This window comes from Ovis canadensis, chromosome 4 (assembly GCF_042477335.2).
Source record: "Ovis canadensis isolate MfBH-ARS-UI-01 breed Bighorn chromosome 4, ARS-UI_OviCan_v2, whole genome shotgun sequence".
Classification (NCBI taxonomy): Eukaryota; Metazoa; Chordata; class Mammalia; order Artiodactyla; family Bovidae; genus Ovis; species Ovis canadensis.
In genome coordinates this window covers 126,069,124-126,089,028 of record NC_091248.1, presented here as the reverse complement: position 1 = coordinate 126,089,028, position 19,905 = coordinate 126,069,124, and the positions used below count along the sequence as shown (strand labels likewise).

At 44.3% G+C, this 19,905-nt stretch overlaps 1 protein-coding gene across 1 annotated transcript in view; it reads right to left on the bottom strand.

Moving 5' to 3' along the window:
- Positions 1-19,905, bottom strand: part of CNTNAP2 (contactin associated protein 2) — a 2,336,063-nt gene that overhangs the window by 154,626 nt on the left and 2,161,532 nt on the right. The window contains exon 21 of the mRNA XM_069588655.1: positions 14,008-14,141. Within this exon, the coding sequence (XP_069444756.1) occupies positions 14,008-14,141 (134 nt within the window). The remainder of the gene's footprint in view (positions 1-14,007; positions 14,142-19,905) is intronic.

Here is a 19,905-nt window from a genome sequence, read left to right as displayed (position 1 = left end):
ACATATTTGTTCTTCTCAATGTATACTCAGTGAAGCTGATTCCATTTTAATTGCACTTCATAAGTAGCCTTACAGGATGGTATTGATGACCATCTGATCATCAGTAACTGATAACTGATTTTACCCAAGTCAGGATTAATGGATGTTTGCTGTTTGGAGTTTCCCATCATGCCATGGGCTGAGCGATAGACAAGGGTAAGAGATAATGTCAAGCAGATATCATTGTGTTAAACTCTTAGTGATCCTCATGTAGTTTTAATATAAGAAAATTGCACTGTTAATGGACCATGGACATGCCAGGACCATCTTGAGAATGTTTTATCTTAAGCAGGATCTTCATCATGCATCTTAACTGCACATCTCAAAACTGTGACCTTACACTGTGGGTGCCCAGACCACTAAGCATAGAGATGGTCTCTGCGTAAAGGCTGGTCTGAACGCATGGCAGGGGGAGGAATCCTTGGCACTGATGGCTGTGTATATTGTTTCTCTTTCTTGGAAACATTTCATCGAATATCCTACTTTCTGTTCAGAATTAAACATAGAAAACTAAAATACCCTTCCACGGGCCAAGCGCCCGGCCCGGTCTAAAACCAAATAACACAAAGTTAATGCGGTCATGAGGTTTTTGATGTGTGTCTTGCTTGTGAATAGGTTTATCTGGACACGTGGAAGTATTGAAAACAAAACAGAATAAACTCTGATGCAGACCAAACTGATGGGCCAGTTCCCAACAGACATCCCTGTCTCTTCCCTTCCCAGGTATCTTCTATAGAATTACACCAGTGTAATGATGTGAAAGAGCTCTCCTGGTGGCTCAGGGGTAAAGAATATGCCTGCCAAGCAGGAGGTGCGGGTTTGATCCCGTGGTTGGGAAAATGCCCTGGAGAAGAAAATGGCAACCTACTCCAGTGTTCTTGCCTGGGAAATCTCATGCACAGGGGAGCCTGATGGGCTGCAGTCCATGGGCAAAAGAGACAAACACAGCTCAGCAAGTAAAAAGCAACAACAGCGATATGAGAAATGAATAAAACATTGACCGATGTCCTCCACAGAATCAAACATCTGAGTCAGTCTTCCATGAAAGCAGAAAGCGAAGCAGGAATACACTTGCCTAGAACCCCAACAGAGAGCCCGTGCGTGGGTCAGCGAGAGCACCGGGAGGGAAGGATTGGAGACACCAAAGGGCTCATCACTATTCCTACGACCTCCTCCCTTCTGTCAAACCCACTTTGAGTGTACAACCTAGGCGGTGAGCTCATCATCCAAGTAGAGAAACACTAAATTAGCCAAAGGGAAGAAGTTATAGACAGTGTAATTTCAGAGCAGGGCCTTAGACTAGTGAGGTCAACTTTCTTTATTTGTTCTGACATCCCTGAAAAGATTTAATGCATCCCAACAGCGTTGTTTTCTTTCATAAAGACTTGAACAACCTCTGATATTAAAATTTTTCAGTTGTGTTTACAGCAATACGCTTTTTTAATATTGTTCTTTATTGGCAGAAAGTTTGAGGGTAATAAAGACATGTTTCTAAATAATTCATCTGAGTTTTGGCATCTAATTTCAGGCCAGGCTCCACACTAGCACAGGAAAGAAGGATGCTCAAACGAAAGTACTAGAGGTTATGTCCACGCTTCCTGAAGAACTGATGGGGGACTTTCCAGGTGGCAGAAACACAGGCCTGAAAGTAGGGCCACTTACTTCTATTTCACTTAGAAAAGTGATTCTAAGTGATTTTGACATCCAGCAAATCTCAATAGGCTTTTCTTTTAAAAAATATGTTTTTTTAAAAGATAATAGTACATTATCTTTTTCTAAGAAGACTCTCATATAATTTGGTGTTTCAAAAAATGACTAAATTGCAGTAGGCTTTTCATAAATTGCAGTAGGCTACATATTTTGTATCTTGTTTAGCACACACACTACTGATGCTTTGTTTTAAAGGTTCCATGTCATTAGTTTTTTTTTTAAAACACTGAGGTCAGGTTGTATGAACTTGTCTACACCTTTCATTTGTCCCCTAGCAACACTTTGTAGAAACTGTGCTGAGTCAGTTTTCCAAAGCAGGTGAATATATTTGAGGAAGGGGCCTCTATTGTCTGTGACCAGGCCACCTAACCCACGGTCAGTTTCATCACTAGTTAAATTAGAGTGTTTAGAGTCTGGGCGTGGGAATCAGGCAGATCTAGGTTTGGACCTCAACTCGACCCCTTGCTGACCTTTCCACGTCTCTGTTTCATCGTCTATAAAATGGGAATAATGGGAATTATCTCATAGGAACGTGATTTACATCAAGCGCAGCCTGTAAAACACGAAGACAGAGACTGGTACACTCAAGAAATGTTAACTGTCTTTACAACTACGACTAACACTATCAGTGTTATTACTATTGCCTTAATAGGCTTTTCCTGTGATAGGTTGAGGAGGAATTCCTGGCATCTTTATTAATATTCATGAGAAAAGCTACTTAAACCAAATCATCTTTATAAGCAGATCCAGCAATTTCTTAAAGATTTTTTTTTTTGATGTGGACCTTTTTTTTAAATTAAGTCCTTATTGAATTTGTTACAATATTACCTCTGTCTTATGTTTTGGCTCTTTTGGCTGTGAGGCATGTGGGATCTTAGTGCCTCAACCAGGGATTGAACCTGAGCTCCCTGCATTCGAAGATGAAGTCTTAACCACTGGACCACCACAGAAGTCCCCCAGCAGTTTCTAAACAGCTTGCTCTATCAACCTCTCTTCCTGGAGCTCCCACATGCACGTTTCACCTCCCAGCTGCAGGTGGCGTCCTCTGAGCCACGTGGGAGGCTGTCTTATCACCTCTTGGGTTGTTCTCTGCACCTTCCTGTCTTTAGGCACAACACTGGTCCAAAGAGTTTATCACACAAATGTGCTACTCACCATCTCCCACCATGAGCCTAATTGACTTCAAACACTAACTCCCCCAAATGATTTACTTTTATTTAAAACTCTTAAAATTTTTCAAAAGTTTATAAGGCAAGCTGACAGGGGTGAGCATGGGACTCTTGATGGCTCTCGAAAGCAACAAAGAGGCAATAGGGTGAGTGGTTACCAGCCCCTGTGGCAGGGAGGGTCGGGGGGTCTGGTTATATGGGTTCTAGATAGGTGTCTGTCTGTCGCCAGCACTGGGATCTAATTGGTCACCTGGATGTCCTCTATCTCTGTCTTCCCATCCTTTTAGTGGGCTAATAATACCAGAGGCTCCCAACGCATAAGGCTGAGCATCCCAAACAAGGATACATATGGATATATTGAGCATCACATAACATGATGACTCAGGCCCTTCTAGTACAGAGAGAACTTCTCCTGGCTTGAGGAAGTTACCTGAAACATCTTACAACTGAACAGTTCTTCACATCCAAAAAGTGGTGCCCCCATTAATGTTTCATGTTAATGAACATATATGGCTCCCCTATAAGTCCATAATTGAATTACTTCTCATTTTTCTGCCACTAAAATTTCTCCAACAATTTTCATGGAAATCTATTTTATATCATTTTGACCCACAAAAAGCCAAACCCAGTTAGCATATACAACTTGATGAGTCTGGAGTTAAGTATATGCCCATGAAACCATCATCACAAGCTATGAATTTCTTTTGTTACAGTAGTTAATAGAACCCCAACAAATACACGAGTAAGCACTTTAAAGCAGAGTACTGACATAACAGAAACCTAAAATTTGTAGCATATCCTGTGGTGTGGATATTAGGGGCTAGAAAGATGGACAATAAGGATATGCAATAAAATGCTTATGAAGCTGTCATCTCACTCAACCTGGAAGACAGACTTAGCCTGTGACTTGTGGGTTTCGGGAAAGTGCTTGGAAAGAGCCAGAACGGTCACAGTTATGGGTTGCTTCTTGCTGCCCATGTCAAGAAAGAGATGAGTTCAGAAAAAACTGACCAGTGTCCAAACATCAATGCGAGGGATAGAGAAAAGTCCAAAAATTTACAGCCTCACACCAGAGAATAAGAAATAAAACTGCAAAACGCTTTGACCAATGAAGGCACAGTTAGATTTTCCAGCTCAGCAAACTAACTCAGCCCCACGAGGGCGAATTTAAAATTAAAAGTCTTTATCCCCCACATAAGCCTTTTGTTTCGATGGCCACGGCCTTCAGAGAGAGGCATGGTTCTGGGGAAGTGAGTAATTATGTTGGTCCAAGAGCCATGCCTAGGAAAGAATGTAGGGTTAGCAACTGGTATGAGAAACTGACCAGAAGTGGATAGGTTAGAAGCCAACTCAGGTTTTGAAGGAATTATATAGGCAAAGAAACCACTGGTCTGGTCTGCAGAGGCTTGTGAGTATAAAACAACCCTCCGAGCAAATGACGTCTGCAGGAAATGGTCCCTGGAAGCCGCACAGCTTCAAGGAATGATTATCATTGTCGTTCACGGCCAAGGGCGGCCACAGAGGGTCCTCAGAGTGTCTGCATGCGTGCCAAGTCCCTTCAGTCTTGTGTGACTGTTTGCAACCCTATGGACTGTAGCCCACCAGGTTCGTCTGTCCATGGGATTCTCCAGGCAAGAATACTGGAGTGGGTTGCCACGCCTTCTCCAGGGGATTTTCCTGACCCAGGGATTGAACCCGTGTCTCTTACATTTCCTGCCCTGGCAGGCGGGTTCTTTACCACTAGCGACACCTAGGAAGCCCTGTACCTGTGCTTAATCTCTCAGTCATGTCTGACCCTTTTCGACCCCATGGACTGTAGCCTGTCCTGCTCCTCTGTCCATGGAGATTCTCCAGGCAAGGATAGTGGAGAGGGCTGCCATTTCCTTCTCCAGGGGATCTTCTCAACCCAGGGATCGAACCTGGGTCTCCTGCACTGTGCATGGATTCTTTACCATGTGAGCTACCAGGGAAGCCCTCAGTTCAGTTCAGTCGCTCAGTCGTGCCCGACTCTTTGCGACCCCATGAATCGCAGCACGCCAGGCCTCCCTGGCCATCGCCATCTCCCGGAGTTCACTCAGACTCACATCCATCGAGTCAGTGATGTCATCCAGCCATCTCATCCTCTGTCATCCCCTTCTCCTCCTGTCTCCAATCCCTCCCAGCATCAGAGTCTTTTCCAATGAGTCAACTCTTCACATGAGGTGGCCAAAGTACTGGAGTTTCAGCTTTAGCATCAGTTCTTCCAAAGAAATCCCAGGGTTGATCTCCTTCAGAATGGACCGGTTGGATCTCCTTGCAGTCCAAGGGACTCTCAAGAGTCTTCTCCAACACCACAGTTCAAAAGCATCAATTCTTTGGCGCTCAGCTTTCTTCACAGTCCAACTCTCACATCCACACATGACCACAGGAAAAACCATAGCCTTGACTATGCGAACCTTTGTTGGCAAAGTAATGTCTCTGCTTTTGAATATACTATCTAGGTTGGTCATAACTTTTGTTCCAAGGAGTAAGCGTCTTTTAATTTCATGGCTGCAGTCACCATCTGCAGTGATTTTGGAGCCCAAGAAAATAAAGTCTGACATTGTTTCCACTGTTTCCCTATCTATTTGCCGTGAAGTGATGGGACCAGATGCCGTGATCTTCATTTTCTGAATGTTGAGCTTTAAGCCAACTTTTTCACTCTCCACTTTCACTTTCATCAAGAGGCTTTTGAGTTCCTCTTCACTTTCTGCCATAAGGATGGTGTCATCTGCATATCTGGGGTTATTGATATTTCTCCCCGCAATCTTGATTCCAGCTTGTGCTTCTTCCAGCCCAGCATTTCTCATGATGTACTCTGCATAGAAGTTAAATAAGCAGGGTGACAATATACAGCCTTGACGTACTCCTTTTCCTATCTGGAACCAGTCTATTGTTCCATGTCCAGTTCTAACTGTTGCCTCCTGACCTGCATATAGGTTTCTCAAGAGGCAGGTTAGGTGGTCTGGTATTCCCATCTCTTGAAGAATTTTCCACAGTTTATTGTGATCCACACAGTCAAAGGCTTTGGCATAGTCAATAAAACAGAAATAGATGTTTTTCTGGAACTCTCTTGCTTTTTACATGATCCAGCGGATGTTGGCAATTTGATCTCCGGTTCCTCTGCCTTTTCTAAAACCAGCTTGAACATCTGGAAGTTCACAGCCCTAGTAAAGCCTGTCTAGCATGGTTACAGACCACAGGACTCTCCTCTTTAAAAAATATATCTGACATAAGGCAGACTTTCACTGGGTTAAGCCACTGACTTTTTCAGGTTGTTACAGCAACTGGTGTTATCCTGGTATCTGTCTTTTTCTTGATCCCTGGAGTTTAGAATCCACTGTGTGCTGCTACTGTTGGTAAATTCTGACCATTTTTTAGGATTCATATTCAATATACAACTCAATTAGCAATCGACACAACAGTTTTTATACAATTTTGTTGAAGTTATGATTAATAGCGGGTAAGAAATTGATTATACTGAAGAGATGGAATTCAGTGACTTGGAGGAATATTTGTTTTGAAGACCCTTGAAGAAAACAACTGAAGTCATGTTGCTCATGGTATAACAGTCTGGGGGCCTGGTCATCGTTTGTTTCTGAGGATTTAGAGTTATTTTTTTAAAAGAAAGTCCTTATTATACTTGTAGTAAATCTGTTAGTTTCTTCTTGCAAAAGACGGGAGGGCCCTCCAGTTAGATGGAAGCCAAAATGATACAACTTTACCATCTGTTCATTTGATTTTTAGAGAAAATGGGCTCTAAATATCTGTGCCAGAGACCACAGCCCTGAACCCTCCATTGTATAAACTCAAGAAACCCTCACATATGTGATAGTCACTCAAAGATGTGGTTAATTCATTTTTCTTTTTTTGAGCTGATTTTACCCTGGGATTAGGCCAGGATATCAGAAAACCATGTCATCTGGGCCCTTGTTCTCTTCATCTCCCATCACCCTGTTCTGCCTTCCTGACTGCAGACTTGTTTGGGCTGAAATCCATTTTTAAGTGATGCTTGACTTTCCCAAGGAAATGCTACATCAAGCAGGTTTGTGAAAAACACATTTGTTGCAGAAACACTGCTGAAGGGCCCTGTGCACCACGTCTCTTGGGACCCATTATATAACAGAGGGGATGAAGGGCCTTCAGCTATCACTGTTTTGTTAAAAATCTGAAGAAATGTAGCAAAATGCCAACATTTTCAATGTCTGGATGGTGGGTCTGTAGGTGTATGTTTTATTATTCTCTGTGCTTTTGCATAGTTTTGAAGTATTTAGTAATGAGAACAACATCACTCAATTTTTAACTGGCCAGAGATATCCGCTTCCAAAATGTTACAGCCACCCTCCTAGACATTTCTCTATTAAATGATTCGGTTAAGAGCACGTGGAAGCCTTAAGGTGTGGTAGACTTATGCTCATCTAGGCTTTTGCCACTCACTGCTTCCTGACTTTGGGGGATCTACAGCACACTCGGAGTGGCAGTTTCCCCATCTGTAAAATGGGTACATTCCTCATGGTCCTCTTGTGAAGACTCAGTGAGTAAATGTGTGTCAAGAGCTAACACAATGCCTGGACCACTGTCATCACCAGTAAACATGAGCTACCATCATGCATGTGATGTTGCCAAGTGAACCGTGCTATGGGCAGCTTGCTGTGCCAGTAAATACAATCCATGGTAGACAAGAAAAGAAAAGGATGATAGAGTAAGAAAAACTTCAAGTCTCTACGAGAACTGGTACATCTTGCTCTTCTGGGCTGTGGACTTCTGGCCACCGGAAGTCCAAACTTACACACGTGGATAAGACCTGACCTGGGTGGCTGTATTCTGCTCCCTCCTTGTCTTGGGGCCCTGCTTTTTGTGACTTACTTTAATCCTCAATTTCATTTAGTTCTTGTTGTGCTTAATGGCTCTGTCACGTCTGCCTCTTTTTGACCCTTGGACTGTAGCCCACCAGGCTTCTCTATCTAGGGGTCATTTTCTGCTCCCTGGGGATCTCCCCGACCTAGTAACTGAGCCCACATCTCCTGCGTCTCCTGCACTGCAGGCAGATTCTTTATCTGTATGTACTCCCTGTAAAGTGCTGCACTCAATATGTCAGGAAATTTGGAAAACTCAGCAGTGGCCACAGGACTGGAAAGGTCAGTTTTCATTCCAACCCCAAAGAAAGGCAATGCCAAAGAATGCTCAAACTACCGCACAATTGCACTCATCTCACACGCTAGTGAAGTAATGCTCAAAATTCTCCAAACTTCAACAGTATGTGAACCAAGAACTTCCACATGTTCAAGCTGGATTTAGAAAAGGCAGAGGAACCAGAGATCAAATTGCCAACATCCACTGGATCACAGAAAAAGCAAGAGAGTTCCAGAAAAACATCTACTTCTGCTTTATTGACTATGCCAAAGCCTTGGACTGTGTGGATTACAATAAACTGTGGAAAATTCTGAAAGAGGCGGGAATACCAGACCACCTGACCTGCCTCTTGAGAAATCTGTGTGCAGGTCCGGAAGCAATGGTTAGAACTGGACATGGAACAACAGACTGGTTCCAAATAGGAAAAGGAGTACATCAAAGCCGTATATTGTCAACCTGCTTATTTAACTTATATGCAGAGTACATCATGAGAAATGCCATGCTGGATGAAGCACAAGCTGGAATCAAGATTGTGGGGAGAAATATCAGTAATCTCGACACCACCCTTATGGCAGAAAGCAAAGAGGAACTGAAGAGCCTCTTGAAAGTGAAAGAGGAGAGTGAAAAAGCTGGCTTGAATCTGAATATTCAGGAAACTAAGACCATAGCATCCGGTCCCATCACTTCATGGCAAATAGATGGGGGAACAGTGGAAACAGTGAGACGCTTTATTTTCTTGGGCTCCAAAATCACTGCAGATGGTGACTGCAGCCATGAAATAAAAGACACTTGCTCCTTGGAAGGAAAGCTGTGACAGACTGAGACAGCATCTTAAAAAGCAGAGACATTACTTTGATGACAAAGGTCCATCTAGTCAAAGAATATGGTTTTTCCAGTAATCATGTATGGATGTGAGAGTTGGACCATAAAGAAGGCTGAGCACTAAAGAATTGATGCTTCTGAACTGTGGTGTTGGAGAAGACTCTTGAGAGTCCCTTGGACTGCAAGAAGATCAAACCAGTCAGTCCTAAAGGAGATCAGTCCTGGGTGTTCACTGGAAGGACTAATGCTGAAGCTGAAACTCCAATAATTTGACCACCTGATGTGAAGAATTGACTCAATGGAAAAAACCCTGATGCTGGGAAAGATTGAAGGCAGGGGAGAAGGGGACAACAGAGGATGAGATGGTTGGATGGCATCACTGACTTGATGGACATGAATTTGAACAAGCTCTGGAGTTGGTGACGGACAGGGAGGCCTGGCGTGCTGCAGTCCATGGGGTCATAAAGAGTTGGACACAACTGAATGACTGAACTGAACTCCTTATAAATCACCTTAGATATCCTGTGCAATGTGGTTGGGATGAAAGGAAGGAATGAAGAAGGAAGGGAGAAGCCAGATATGGCAGGCAGGAAGGGAAGGAAGAAGAAAGGATTCGAGGCACGAGACTTTGAAGTCATTCCCCGTAACGTTCAGTTCTTAGATGCACGTTAATCGGCACATATTCTCATCAGATACAATGTTTTGTTCAGGTGCTCTCTGCCTGCTCAGGGTTTGTTTTACATCTGACTGGCATTAAGCCTTTAGCTATTATCAGTGGTGCGACTGTGAGTTTTTGTAAACGATGCCACTTGAGGGTTGTCACGGGCTCTGGTTCACGTTGCTGTCTGATAACTCCGAGAATCAGTTCTTCATTATCTATGTGGAGATTGGGCACTTTGTTTTTTGGCAGCAAATGTTTCATCCAAGGTCAATTTCCCTCAAGTGCTCAGCACCATTTCAGACAGTGTGTGCTCAGGGAATGCAAATTAATTTAATGTTAGCTTTAGCCAAACCCAGCTAGGAAAGCCAACCTGCTTTTAAAAGCACTATAAATGTTGATAAACATCATCTAAATTATATGATGTTTGTATATGTAGAAACATAAAAAATTTCACCTTAATTCCAAAGGTGTCATTCCAAAGCACTTTAAATTCATCTTAGCCTTATTTTTGTTCTTTGATTAGAAGTACTTTTTAATTCAAAATTGTTTACGTATATTTGTCATTATATTTTATTATAACTGGGGGTTATCAGAATAGGTGGAGGATACATTTTTTTTTTTTTTTTTTTTTAAGTCACTCAGTCATGTCTGACTCTTTGCAAGCCCATGGACTATACAGTTTATGGAATTCTCCAGGCCAAAATACTGGAATGGGTAGCCTTTCCCTTCTCCAGGGGATCTTCCCAACCCAGGGATTGAACCCAGCTTTCTCGCATTGCAGGTAGGTTCTTTAGCAGCTGAACCACAAGGGAAGCCCAAGTATACGGGAGTGGGTAGCCTATCCCTTCTCCAGCGGATCTTCCCAACCCAGGGACCAAACTGGATATGTGTTTTACATTTTTGCTCAATTATAAAAATGAAGCACACATTTGTAATAAGAAATGAGGAAATATAGAAAACTCTAGAGGAAATGAAACTATTTATAATCCTTTACACAGAAATGATCAAGATTAACATTTCATTATATTGTTCTCCATGCTTTCTTGAGGTTGTAGGAGTTCTCAAGATGGATTTGTAGATTGTTCCCAGGAAAAAAAAATTAGAGGGTTGTTTTTGGAGTTCTAAAGGTACACCTGGAGTTATGTCCACACTCAACAGGCTCGCTTGCCTGAAAGAAAGCAGGCTGTGGACCCAGGGAGCCCACCAGATCCGCTGGTCTGAAAGGAGGTGCCTTGTGCTTTCTTCCTCCATTGCGTCTCCCTCTGCTTTCCATCCGGGCTGAGAAAGACCCTCCAGACCATGAAGTCTGTCCAAGCTGGATTCAAGCAGGTGATGGCATCTGGCTTTCTAAACACATCCAGAAATCTCAGGATAGTTGCATTCCATTGTGTGACAGAATTGGGGCGGGCAGGCCTTTCCAACCCCCTGGGCACAATTTCTGAGGCTGAATTTGCTCCATGTCTTTTTTCTTTTTTAACAAAAGGTTGATTTTTGTTGGCTGTGCTGTGCGGGCGTCTCCTCTAGCTGTAGTGACCAGGGGCCCCTCTCTGGTTGCAGTGAGCGGGCTTCTCGTTGCAGTCACTTCTCTTGCTGCAGGTCATGGGCTCCAGGGTGCGTGGGCTTCCGTAGTTGCAGCTCCCGGCTCTAGAGCACAAGCGAAATAGTTGTGGCTCACGGGCTTAGTTGCTTCGAGGCACGTGGGATCTTCCTGGATCAGGGGTTGAACCCGTGTCTCCTGCTTTGGCAGGCGGATTCTTTACCACTGAGCCACCAGGGAAGCCCTGTTCCATGTCCTTTAGAATGCTTCCTGCTTCTGTCTTCTTTACTACAGAGCGTTGCGCGGCCAGTGTTTTTCATCCTCATCCGTGCCTTCCTTTTCCTGGAGCTCTAGTCCTATTCCTTGGAGGACTCTCCCCCAGATTCCCCACTCTGATCATGAGGTCTGATTGCGGCCCATCAGTCACTGCTCCCCACTCCCCACGATAGCGTGAGTGTGGGACTCCAGCCTGGCCAACCAGAGACTTCCCCTGGGTTTTAAAATGAGAACCGAGACACTAGGACCTTCCTTCTGACAGCAAAACTGGGAAGACACGGGCCCAAGACTTCAGTGTCTGGGTCCCATGACGTCTGGAAGATGGAGCCTTCCAGAGAAGAGTTGATCCAGTTGTCAGAGGGAGGTGGGCAAGCAGAGATGATGCAGGGAGAGAGAGAGAGCTGAGAGAGGAGAGTGCTCACTGGAGGCCTAGTCTTTGTTTGAATCCTCCAGGTCTTCTGGATTCTGTTTCAAAATTGTGATTTTCCTCCTTTCCTGTCTTTTTATAACCTACCCTAGGAATTTCCCCTACAAATGAATTCTGAGTTGGTTTTCTGTCATTTGCAACCAGAAGAACCCAGAGCAATAGAAGCAGACCCCAACTTCCCCCTGCTCTCCTCAGTGCCCTGGACTCTGCAGGCCTCTATCTCCTGCGTTGTCTGGACTTCTTGGCCTCTCCCTGCCTCAAAAACTCCAAGTCCTTAAAATAGTCCATCCCTCTCCCCTTCTTCAGGGCAATCTCTGATTCACTGCAGCAGATAGCAACTCTGATTTAGCTGATATCTGTTCTTCAAGAGTTTCTGGTTGGTTCCAAAGATTTCCCAGTTGGTGCAACTTGCCAGAAGGAGGCCTTCTTGACCTACTTTGCTTCAGACTCTCATTTGGGGAATTGTACCAGAAATGGAATTATTTAGCTTATCACCTGGACTCTCCTCTCCCACTCACCCCACCCTCATCTTTGCTGAAGTTCCTCAATCCACAGGGCTCAGCCCCAACACACAAGGCATTTTCTTGCAAAATTCCACAGGGGAATCAGCTGTCTTCCATGACACTGTCCTTCAAGCTGACTGCTGAGCTCTTAAAATTTTTAATATTATTTTGCAATGGCGAAATGGCAAGAGAATCACTTTCTTTGAGAGGGGTGACAGATGGAATAGTTTAAAATAAGTGAATGAGTCTAATCAAAATCCAGTAAACACAATGCTGGTAGAATGGTATAAAACCATTCGTATCCTATAATGGTATAAACCATACTAATCCTGAACTTGCTGTCTCTTCTGAATCAGACTTGAGTTTGTGGTGAAGGATGGGGGTGGTTTACTCTGTAAGTAATCTGTAGCACCTCTCGTGTGCCAAGCACTGCGCTGGGCTCAGTGACTGTCCGTCACTACGAGAGAACCTTATTTACACTCCATCTGATTGACTGCACAATAAGCTGCTTCTGTACGTTGTCATTTTCCTAGGAAAGGCCTCTCCTGAAAACGCTCTCTAGCATTTCCTGCTAAAGGCCAAGTGTAAACTCCATATCGAGTTACGAATTTGACATCCACCAGGGCTCAAAAAGAGATGGGGCCTGTGCTGATTCTTTGCAACCTGAACTTCCCACGGCAACCAGCCGAATCCGAATGAGGTCAGAGAGGCTGCTGAGCTCCTGCCAAAAGGCACTCTGCTCGGCTGACAAAACAGCGTCCCCCTGCCGTTCTTCTTCCTGACACATATCTATTTTAAACTCCTTCTAGAGAACGCAGTGACAGTTCCAGCCTTGATCTTTGGCTCAGTTCCCGGGGAGACCTCCTCCTGTCATGTTTTATTCATGGTGTCTCCCAGGCTGGCTTCTTCATTGTAAAAATCAGCGGTGGTGGTGGTGGGGGGGGGAGTGGGGGGGCGGTGTGGGGAGGGACAATCAATGAACCTGAAATAAAATTTGAGTGTCATAATAAAACTATCCCTTTGTGTACAAAAAGCCCACAAGCAGAGTCTGAGATGCTGGGAAAGGTATGTTTAAGGAAGGTGTTTAAGGCAAAGCATCTACAGAAGGAAAAAAAAAACCCCCAGTTATTCACACTGCACTAGAGTCGTGCAGGAAGTAGGTCAGATAAACCAAAATAACCTTTGCTGGGAAACGTGATAAGCCTCAGACATCTGAGACCGTGAGGGTAAAGATGCTGCAATGGATAAAAGCCGAAGGCTGACAGAAGCGCAGGCCTATACACAGGAAAAGCTACGAGGAATATTTGGAGCAAACATTTATTCTACCTTCTCCCAAGAAACCTCTTCTCCATCAACATCGTCATCGTCTTTTCTGTACCAACTGTGTATCTTTCTTCCTCACTGGTTAGCAGTTTGTAGAAGAATGTATCAGATGCATCTCTTCCACCTGCTCCAACCACCCAAAACCAACCCCCCCCCCCCAAAAAAAAAACAAACAACAGCAACAGCCAAGTATGACAAAGGGAGAAATGGCAACCCACTCTGGCATTCTTGCCTGGAGAATCCCACGGACAGAGGAGCCTGGCGGGCTGCCGTCCTTGGGGTTGCAGAGAGTTGGACACGACTCAGCGAGGGAGCACTCACTCAAGCGTGACAGCGGGCAGAGACCCCAACACAGTATCACAGATGACAGATGAGTGACACGTGCGTACCTTGAGGGTGACTGTCCTCTCGCGACGGGTGATGTTAACGCTGTGCGGCTGGCCGTTGGCCATGCTCCGGTGGTCCACGTCAATGTTATAGGGCTCCCGGGTGCCACCCAGGTGGTACCGGATCTGGAGGCTTCCTGCATAGAGAAAAGGAAAGAGACTCAGTCATTTCTCTGCTCTGGATTTCATATCAACGTCACGCCCCCAGCCCTGGGGTCTTGTTTCCATTAAACACAGCTTCGATGTCCATCAACACGATTGCCATTCTGCATTCTGAGCCGCTAGCTCAGAGGTGCACTAATCCATAAAGGTTCACGGCACCGGGCTCACGCATGTTGACAGTCTACCAATTATGGGCCATCCGTGACCATCCTCTCCAAGCTGAAGCAGCGAATGGTATAAACGATCCAAGTGTGGGTTGTGTCTGGGAAGGCAGGATGAGGACATATACACAATACAGGACCGTGGAGACAGGCCCCACAGAATGCCCTGTAAAATAAAATATAAATGCAGGATGCCAGGATGGTCTCACGCCATCAGCAAAGTGTGACATTCACCATATAAAAGAATCATGAGCACAGAGTATTAAAAATAAACATAATTTACAAAAGATAAATACATGGCACTTTGGGTGGCTTCACTGAGACCAAGAAAACAGAGCAAATGATTTTATTCTAGGTTAGAGACCTCATCAGTCCAAACGCAAATCAATAAAAACATGGGTCCTCACTGCCTCTCAGCTGTCCTGCACTTTGCCTCAACAAATTATTCTTTTTATCCTCTTTCTTGCTTCCCCCTGATGGCAAGCAATATTCAGAAAGATGAATATAATATTCTAGGTCCTGCTTTTAATTAATCTGTACAGCAAATGTAGCTTTTATTTCTTATTTATGATTATTTAAAGGCATCAACTTTGTATCTCATTTTTCCACTCAAATTGGAATCTTCATGCTAATAGCTTTGGACATCTCAGAGCTTAAAAATGGAGCCAGTAATTAGCAAGAGTGTGGCTAACTGTAAATCATTTCAGAATTCTTCCTTGCCTCTTTCATTTTCCTTCCAGAGGAACAAAACTGATATTCTGATTTTAAGTTGTGAAACAGCACAGGGTAATTCAAACTTTGGAAGTTAACAGAAAAAATAAAAAGGAAAGTCACTGGGAACACCACGATCCAGAGATAACTACTCTGAATATTTGGCCAGATCTCCTTTCAAGTAATTCTCACACCCTTATATGGATGTGAAAGTGAAAATTGAAAGTGAAGTCACTCAGTCATGTCTGACTCTTTGCGACCCCATGGGCTGTAGCCTACCAGGCTCCTCCGTCCATGGGATTTTCCAGGCAAGAATACTGGAGTGGGGTGCCATTTCCTTCTCCAGGGGATCTTCCTGACCCAGGGATTGAACCCAGGTCTTCCGCATTATAGGCAGACTCTTTACCATCTATGCCACCAGGAAAGCCACTTATGTCGATGTAAACCAATGCAATTGATTCTGAACACTGCCGTTCCTTAGTCTTACATGTGTTCTTTAAAATATGGAACTATGTACCTGGAATTGAAAGAAACATCCATCAGACCAATCATGAATTACTTGCATTTCCTATTTTTTTTTGTTTTCTGAACAAATCTGAACAAACCTTCACTATTTCTGAGTTCTCTCTTAACACCTGACCCTAGATTGCTTTATAGCATTTCAACCAAGTCCTGCAGACTTCCGTTTCCTAAACGTGTCTAAGTTCACCCACTCTGCCCCATCTCCATAGCCGCTGGGCCCCCATGGGCACCTAGAGTGCCTGGTGTGGTTCCCTCGGGAGCCCGTCCCTCCACACAGAGCTCCCGCCCTGACCCTGGGCCACTGTGCCAGCCGCTCCCCATCAGTGACCTGGCGGCCATCACCTGGACTTCATCTGCATCCGCCTCTGCCTGGATCACATGACCCACGGCAGTCTCTCCTTCACACGCGGCCACTCTTCACGCCACTTCACTCTCAGGCGAGTCCTCTCTTTCTCTGCTCTCTTAATACTCATGCATTAACGGAGACGTCTCACTGGAACCTCAGATAACAACATACGAGAAACCAAACTCTTGAACTTCCTCTCCTAAAACGAATTCAACCCATTTTCCCACATTTCAGTTAATGGACACTTTATCCTTCCTGCCATTTCCGCTAAAAACCCTGACTCCCCTCTTGCTCCTGTATTACACATGTGATCTGTCAGCAAAGCTCCTTGGTTCTGTCTTCAACACATGCCCTGAATCTTACCTTTTTCATCACCTCAGTTTCTATCCCTGGACCAAGCCACCCTTGTCTTTTTCCTGGATTACTGTACTAGCCTTCATACTAACTAACCTGCTTGCCTCTGCCCTTCCACCACGTCTCCCCAGCCCAGTCTAGTCTCCTAGTCTCCATCCCTACTCTCCTCTGCACACAGAAGGCAGAGCTGTCCTCTGCTCAGGAACCTTCCTTGGCTTCCTATCCCATAAAGAAGGCTGAGCGCAAAAGAATTGATGCTTTCCAATTGTGGTGCTGGAGAAGACTCTTGAGAATCCCTTGGACTGCAAGGAGATTAAGCCAGTCAATCCTAAAGGAAATCAACCCTGAATATTCATTGGAAGGACTGATGCTGAAGCTGAAGCTCCAATACTTTGGCCACCTGATGAAAAGAGCCTACACATTGGAAAAGACCCTAAAGCTGGAAAGATTGAAGGCAGGAGGTGAACAGGGGCAACAGAGGATGAGATGGTTGGATGCATCACCGACTCAACAGACATGAGTTTGAGCAAACTCGAGGAGATAGTGAAGGATGGGAGAACCTGGTGTATTACAGTCCAGGGGGTCCCAAAGAATTGGACACAGCTTAGTGACAGAACAACAGCAGCAACAATCCCACTCTGAGTCTTCATCCTGGCCAGCCAGGCCCTTTGTGATCGTCCCCATTATCTCTGACTCAGCCTCTCGTTATCCTCCTCCTTGCTCACTCCTCACCTGACCACACAGGCTTCTCTGCTCTCTCCACAGACGCCAGCATGTTCCTGCCTCACGGCCTTTGCACCTGCTGGTTCTTCTGTCCAGGGCCCTCATTTCCCAGCTATCTACCTGCATGGATGAGCTCTCACTTCCTTTAGGTCCTGTTCAAATATTATCTTGTCAGTGATTATTTCTGTGACTTCCTTATCAAAAGCACAATTTACCTACTGCTTTCCCTTGGCCAGCCACCCCCCCACTCCTTTTCTGCTTTATTTTCCCCCCATGATAGTTCTTTCCATACAACATACTACAGAGAGCACTTCATTTATTTATTGTCTGTCTTCTTTTGTTCAAAAGTAAGTTCCATAAGAGTAAAAACTTTTGCTGATATCCTTTTTTTTAAAAAAATATCTTACTCTTTGTTTATTTATTTGGCTGTTCAGGTCTGAGTTGCAGCATGTGGGATCTAGTTTGCTGACCAGGGATCAAACCTGGACCCCTGCATTGGGAGATTGGAGTGTTAGCCACTGGCCCACCAGGGAAATCCCTGTTTATATTCTTCGTGACTTAATTCCCAATGTTTAGAATAATGCCTGACACACAGTGTGTGTATTAGTTGCTCAGTCGTGTCTGACTCTTTGCAACTCCATGGGCCATAGCCCTCCAGGATCCTCTGTCCATGGGATTTTCCAGGCACGAATACTGGAGTGGGTTGCCATTTCCTTCTCCATACAGTAGGTGCTGAATAAATACTCATTGAGTGAAAGAATCATGGTTTCCCTGCTTCTTCTTCTTTCCCATGTTTTCTTTGCAGAGTAATCTTTTCAAAATGCATAATTAATTAGTTGTATGGTTCACATAAAGCTCTTCAAATGTTCCAGTTGCTTACAGGATAAAGACATACATTTTTAATATAGCTGATGATGTCCTGTCTGAAAGGTTGCCAGTTACTTTGTTTTCAAATCAAGTCAGTTACCCTTTCACTGTTTACATTCAAGCTACCTTGCACTTGGCTTATTCCCTAGAAGATACAACTCTTCTTCCTTCCTCAGAACCTTTGAACATGCCACTCCTTTTCCCTGAGCTGCTTCTCTCCCCACCACTCAGGGGTTTCACCCTATTTTTTCTTCACTGTAATAGCATTATAAATAACCTATTGTTTGGCAGTGAAGGAGATGGTTAGGAAAGTTGTTTGGCTATATGCAGGAAAAAACAAGTCGGCTGGCTTTAGGTTTTGTTTTCCACTTTACTTCTGGTGCTCTGACTTTGTATGATCACAGCCAGCTTTCTTTCTTTCTTTCTTTTTTTAATGGTGACATTTATTTTTAAATTTTTAATTGGAGGATAATTGCATTACAGTGTTGTATTGATTTCTGCCATATTTCAACATGAATCAGCCACAGGTATACATATATTCAACCCTCCCTCCCCCCTCCACCCCATCCCACTCTAGGTTGTCACAGGGCACTGGGTTGAGCTCCCCGTGTTATATAGCAAACAGTAGCGTCTATTTTATATACAGTAGTGTGTATGTTTGGAGAAGGCACTGGCACCCCACTCCAGTACTCTTGCCTGGAAAACCCCAAGGACGGAGGAGCCTCGTAGGCTGCAGTCCATGGAGTCGAGCAGAGTCGGACACGACTGAGCGGCTTCACTTTCACTTTTCAGTTTTATGCATTGGAGAAGGAAATGGCAACCCACTCCAGTGTTCTTGCCTGGAGAATCCCAGGGACGGGGGAGCCTGGTGGGCTGCCGTCTATGGGGTTGTGCAGAGTCGGACACGACTGAAGCGGCGGCGGCAGCAGCGGCAGCGGCAGCAGCAGGAGCAGCGGTATATGTTTCAAGCTACACTCTCAGTTCACCCCACCCTCTCCTTCCCCTGCTGTGCCCACAAGCCTGTTCTCTATATCTGCATCTCTACTGCTGCCATGCAAATAGGTTCATCAGTACCATTCTTTAGACTCCATATATATCTCCAGTTTTAAAAACATATAGCTGTATTCATTCGTCATTGAAACATTCATTTCTTTAGAGTATACTTATTTAGTGCCCTGTGCAAAGCACCATGGAACCAAGTTTTAAAGGTCCAGAAGCGGACTGCCTGGGGGGTGTGGAGTCCACTTCTAACGCAGACACCCACCTCTAATCCCTAGCACAGTCCAGGTCATGCCTGATCTGGGGATACAAAGAGAAGTAAGAGAGGGCTCTGCCTTTGAGGCTAAAAGTCAGAGGAACCAGTAATTACACCTCCCCCCCCCCCCCTCGCAAAAAAAAAAAAACAAACACACACACAAAACAACAAAACTGTGGACATTTTTTTCCCTACTGTCTCTTTGTCATTGATCCCTTTATGTTTTCCAGCTCATTAAAATCAGTATTAAGTTGTTTTCATTATTTTCTCCCTTTTCTGGCTTTCTTGGACTTTGTAAAAATGATTTAAAATTTCTCTAACTGCTTTGCTTAATGGCATTGGAAACGATTTGCTTTGAGGAAAAAGATGAGTTGGACTTTAAAATTTATATATAGTGAACATCTATAAACAGGAATGGCAATATTCTGGAATAATAAAATTTAAATAATATATTTATTTCTTTAAAATAATAGCACAAGAGAACCACTAAATGATGGGAAGGAGAATATTAATATTTGTTCATTAAAATAAAATATTATTAAGATGGAGAGACACTTCACTTCCTGCAGCTCACGTTTATCTCCCAAGTGAATTAAAGCAGTTATATGGGAATGCTCTTTTATTGGCTGCAGCAAATAATGTGCTTAACAGATTTATTCTCCCTTGGCCATCATCACTGCCATCAGCAAACACTCACAGGGCACCTGCTGTAGGCAAGAGACGGCGTGCCGGGCCTTTCATCTTGCGGGGAAGACAGGACATGTGTGTAACAGAGACGGGCAACCACACAGAGCACTGAG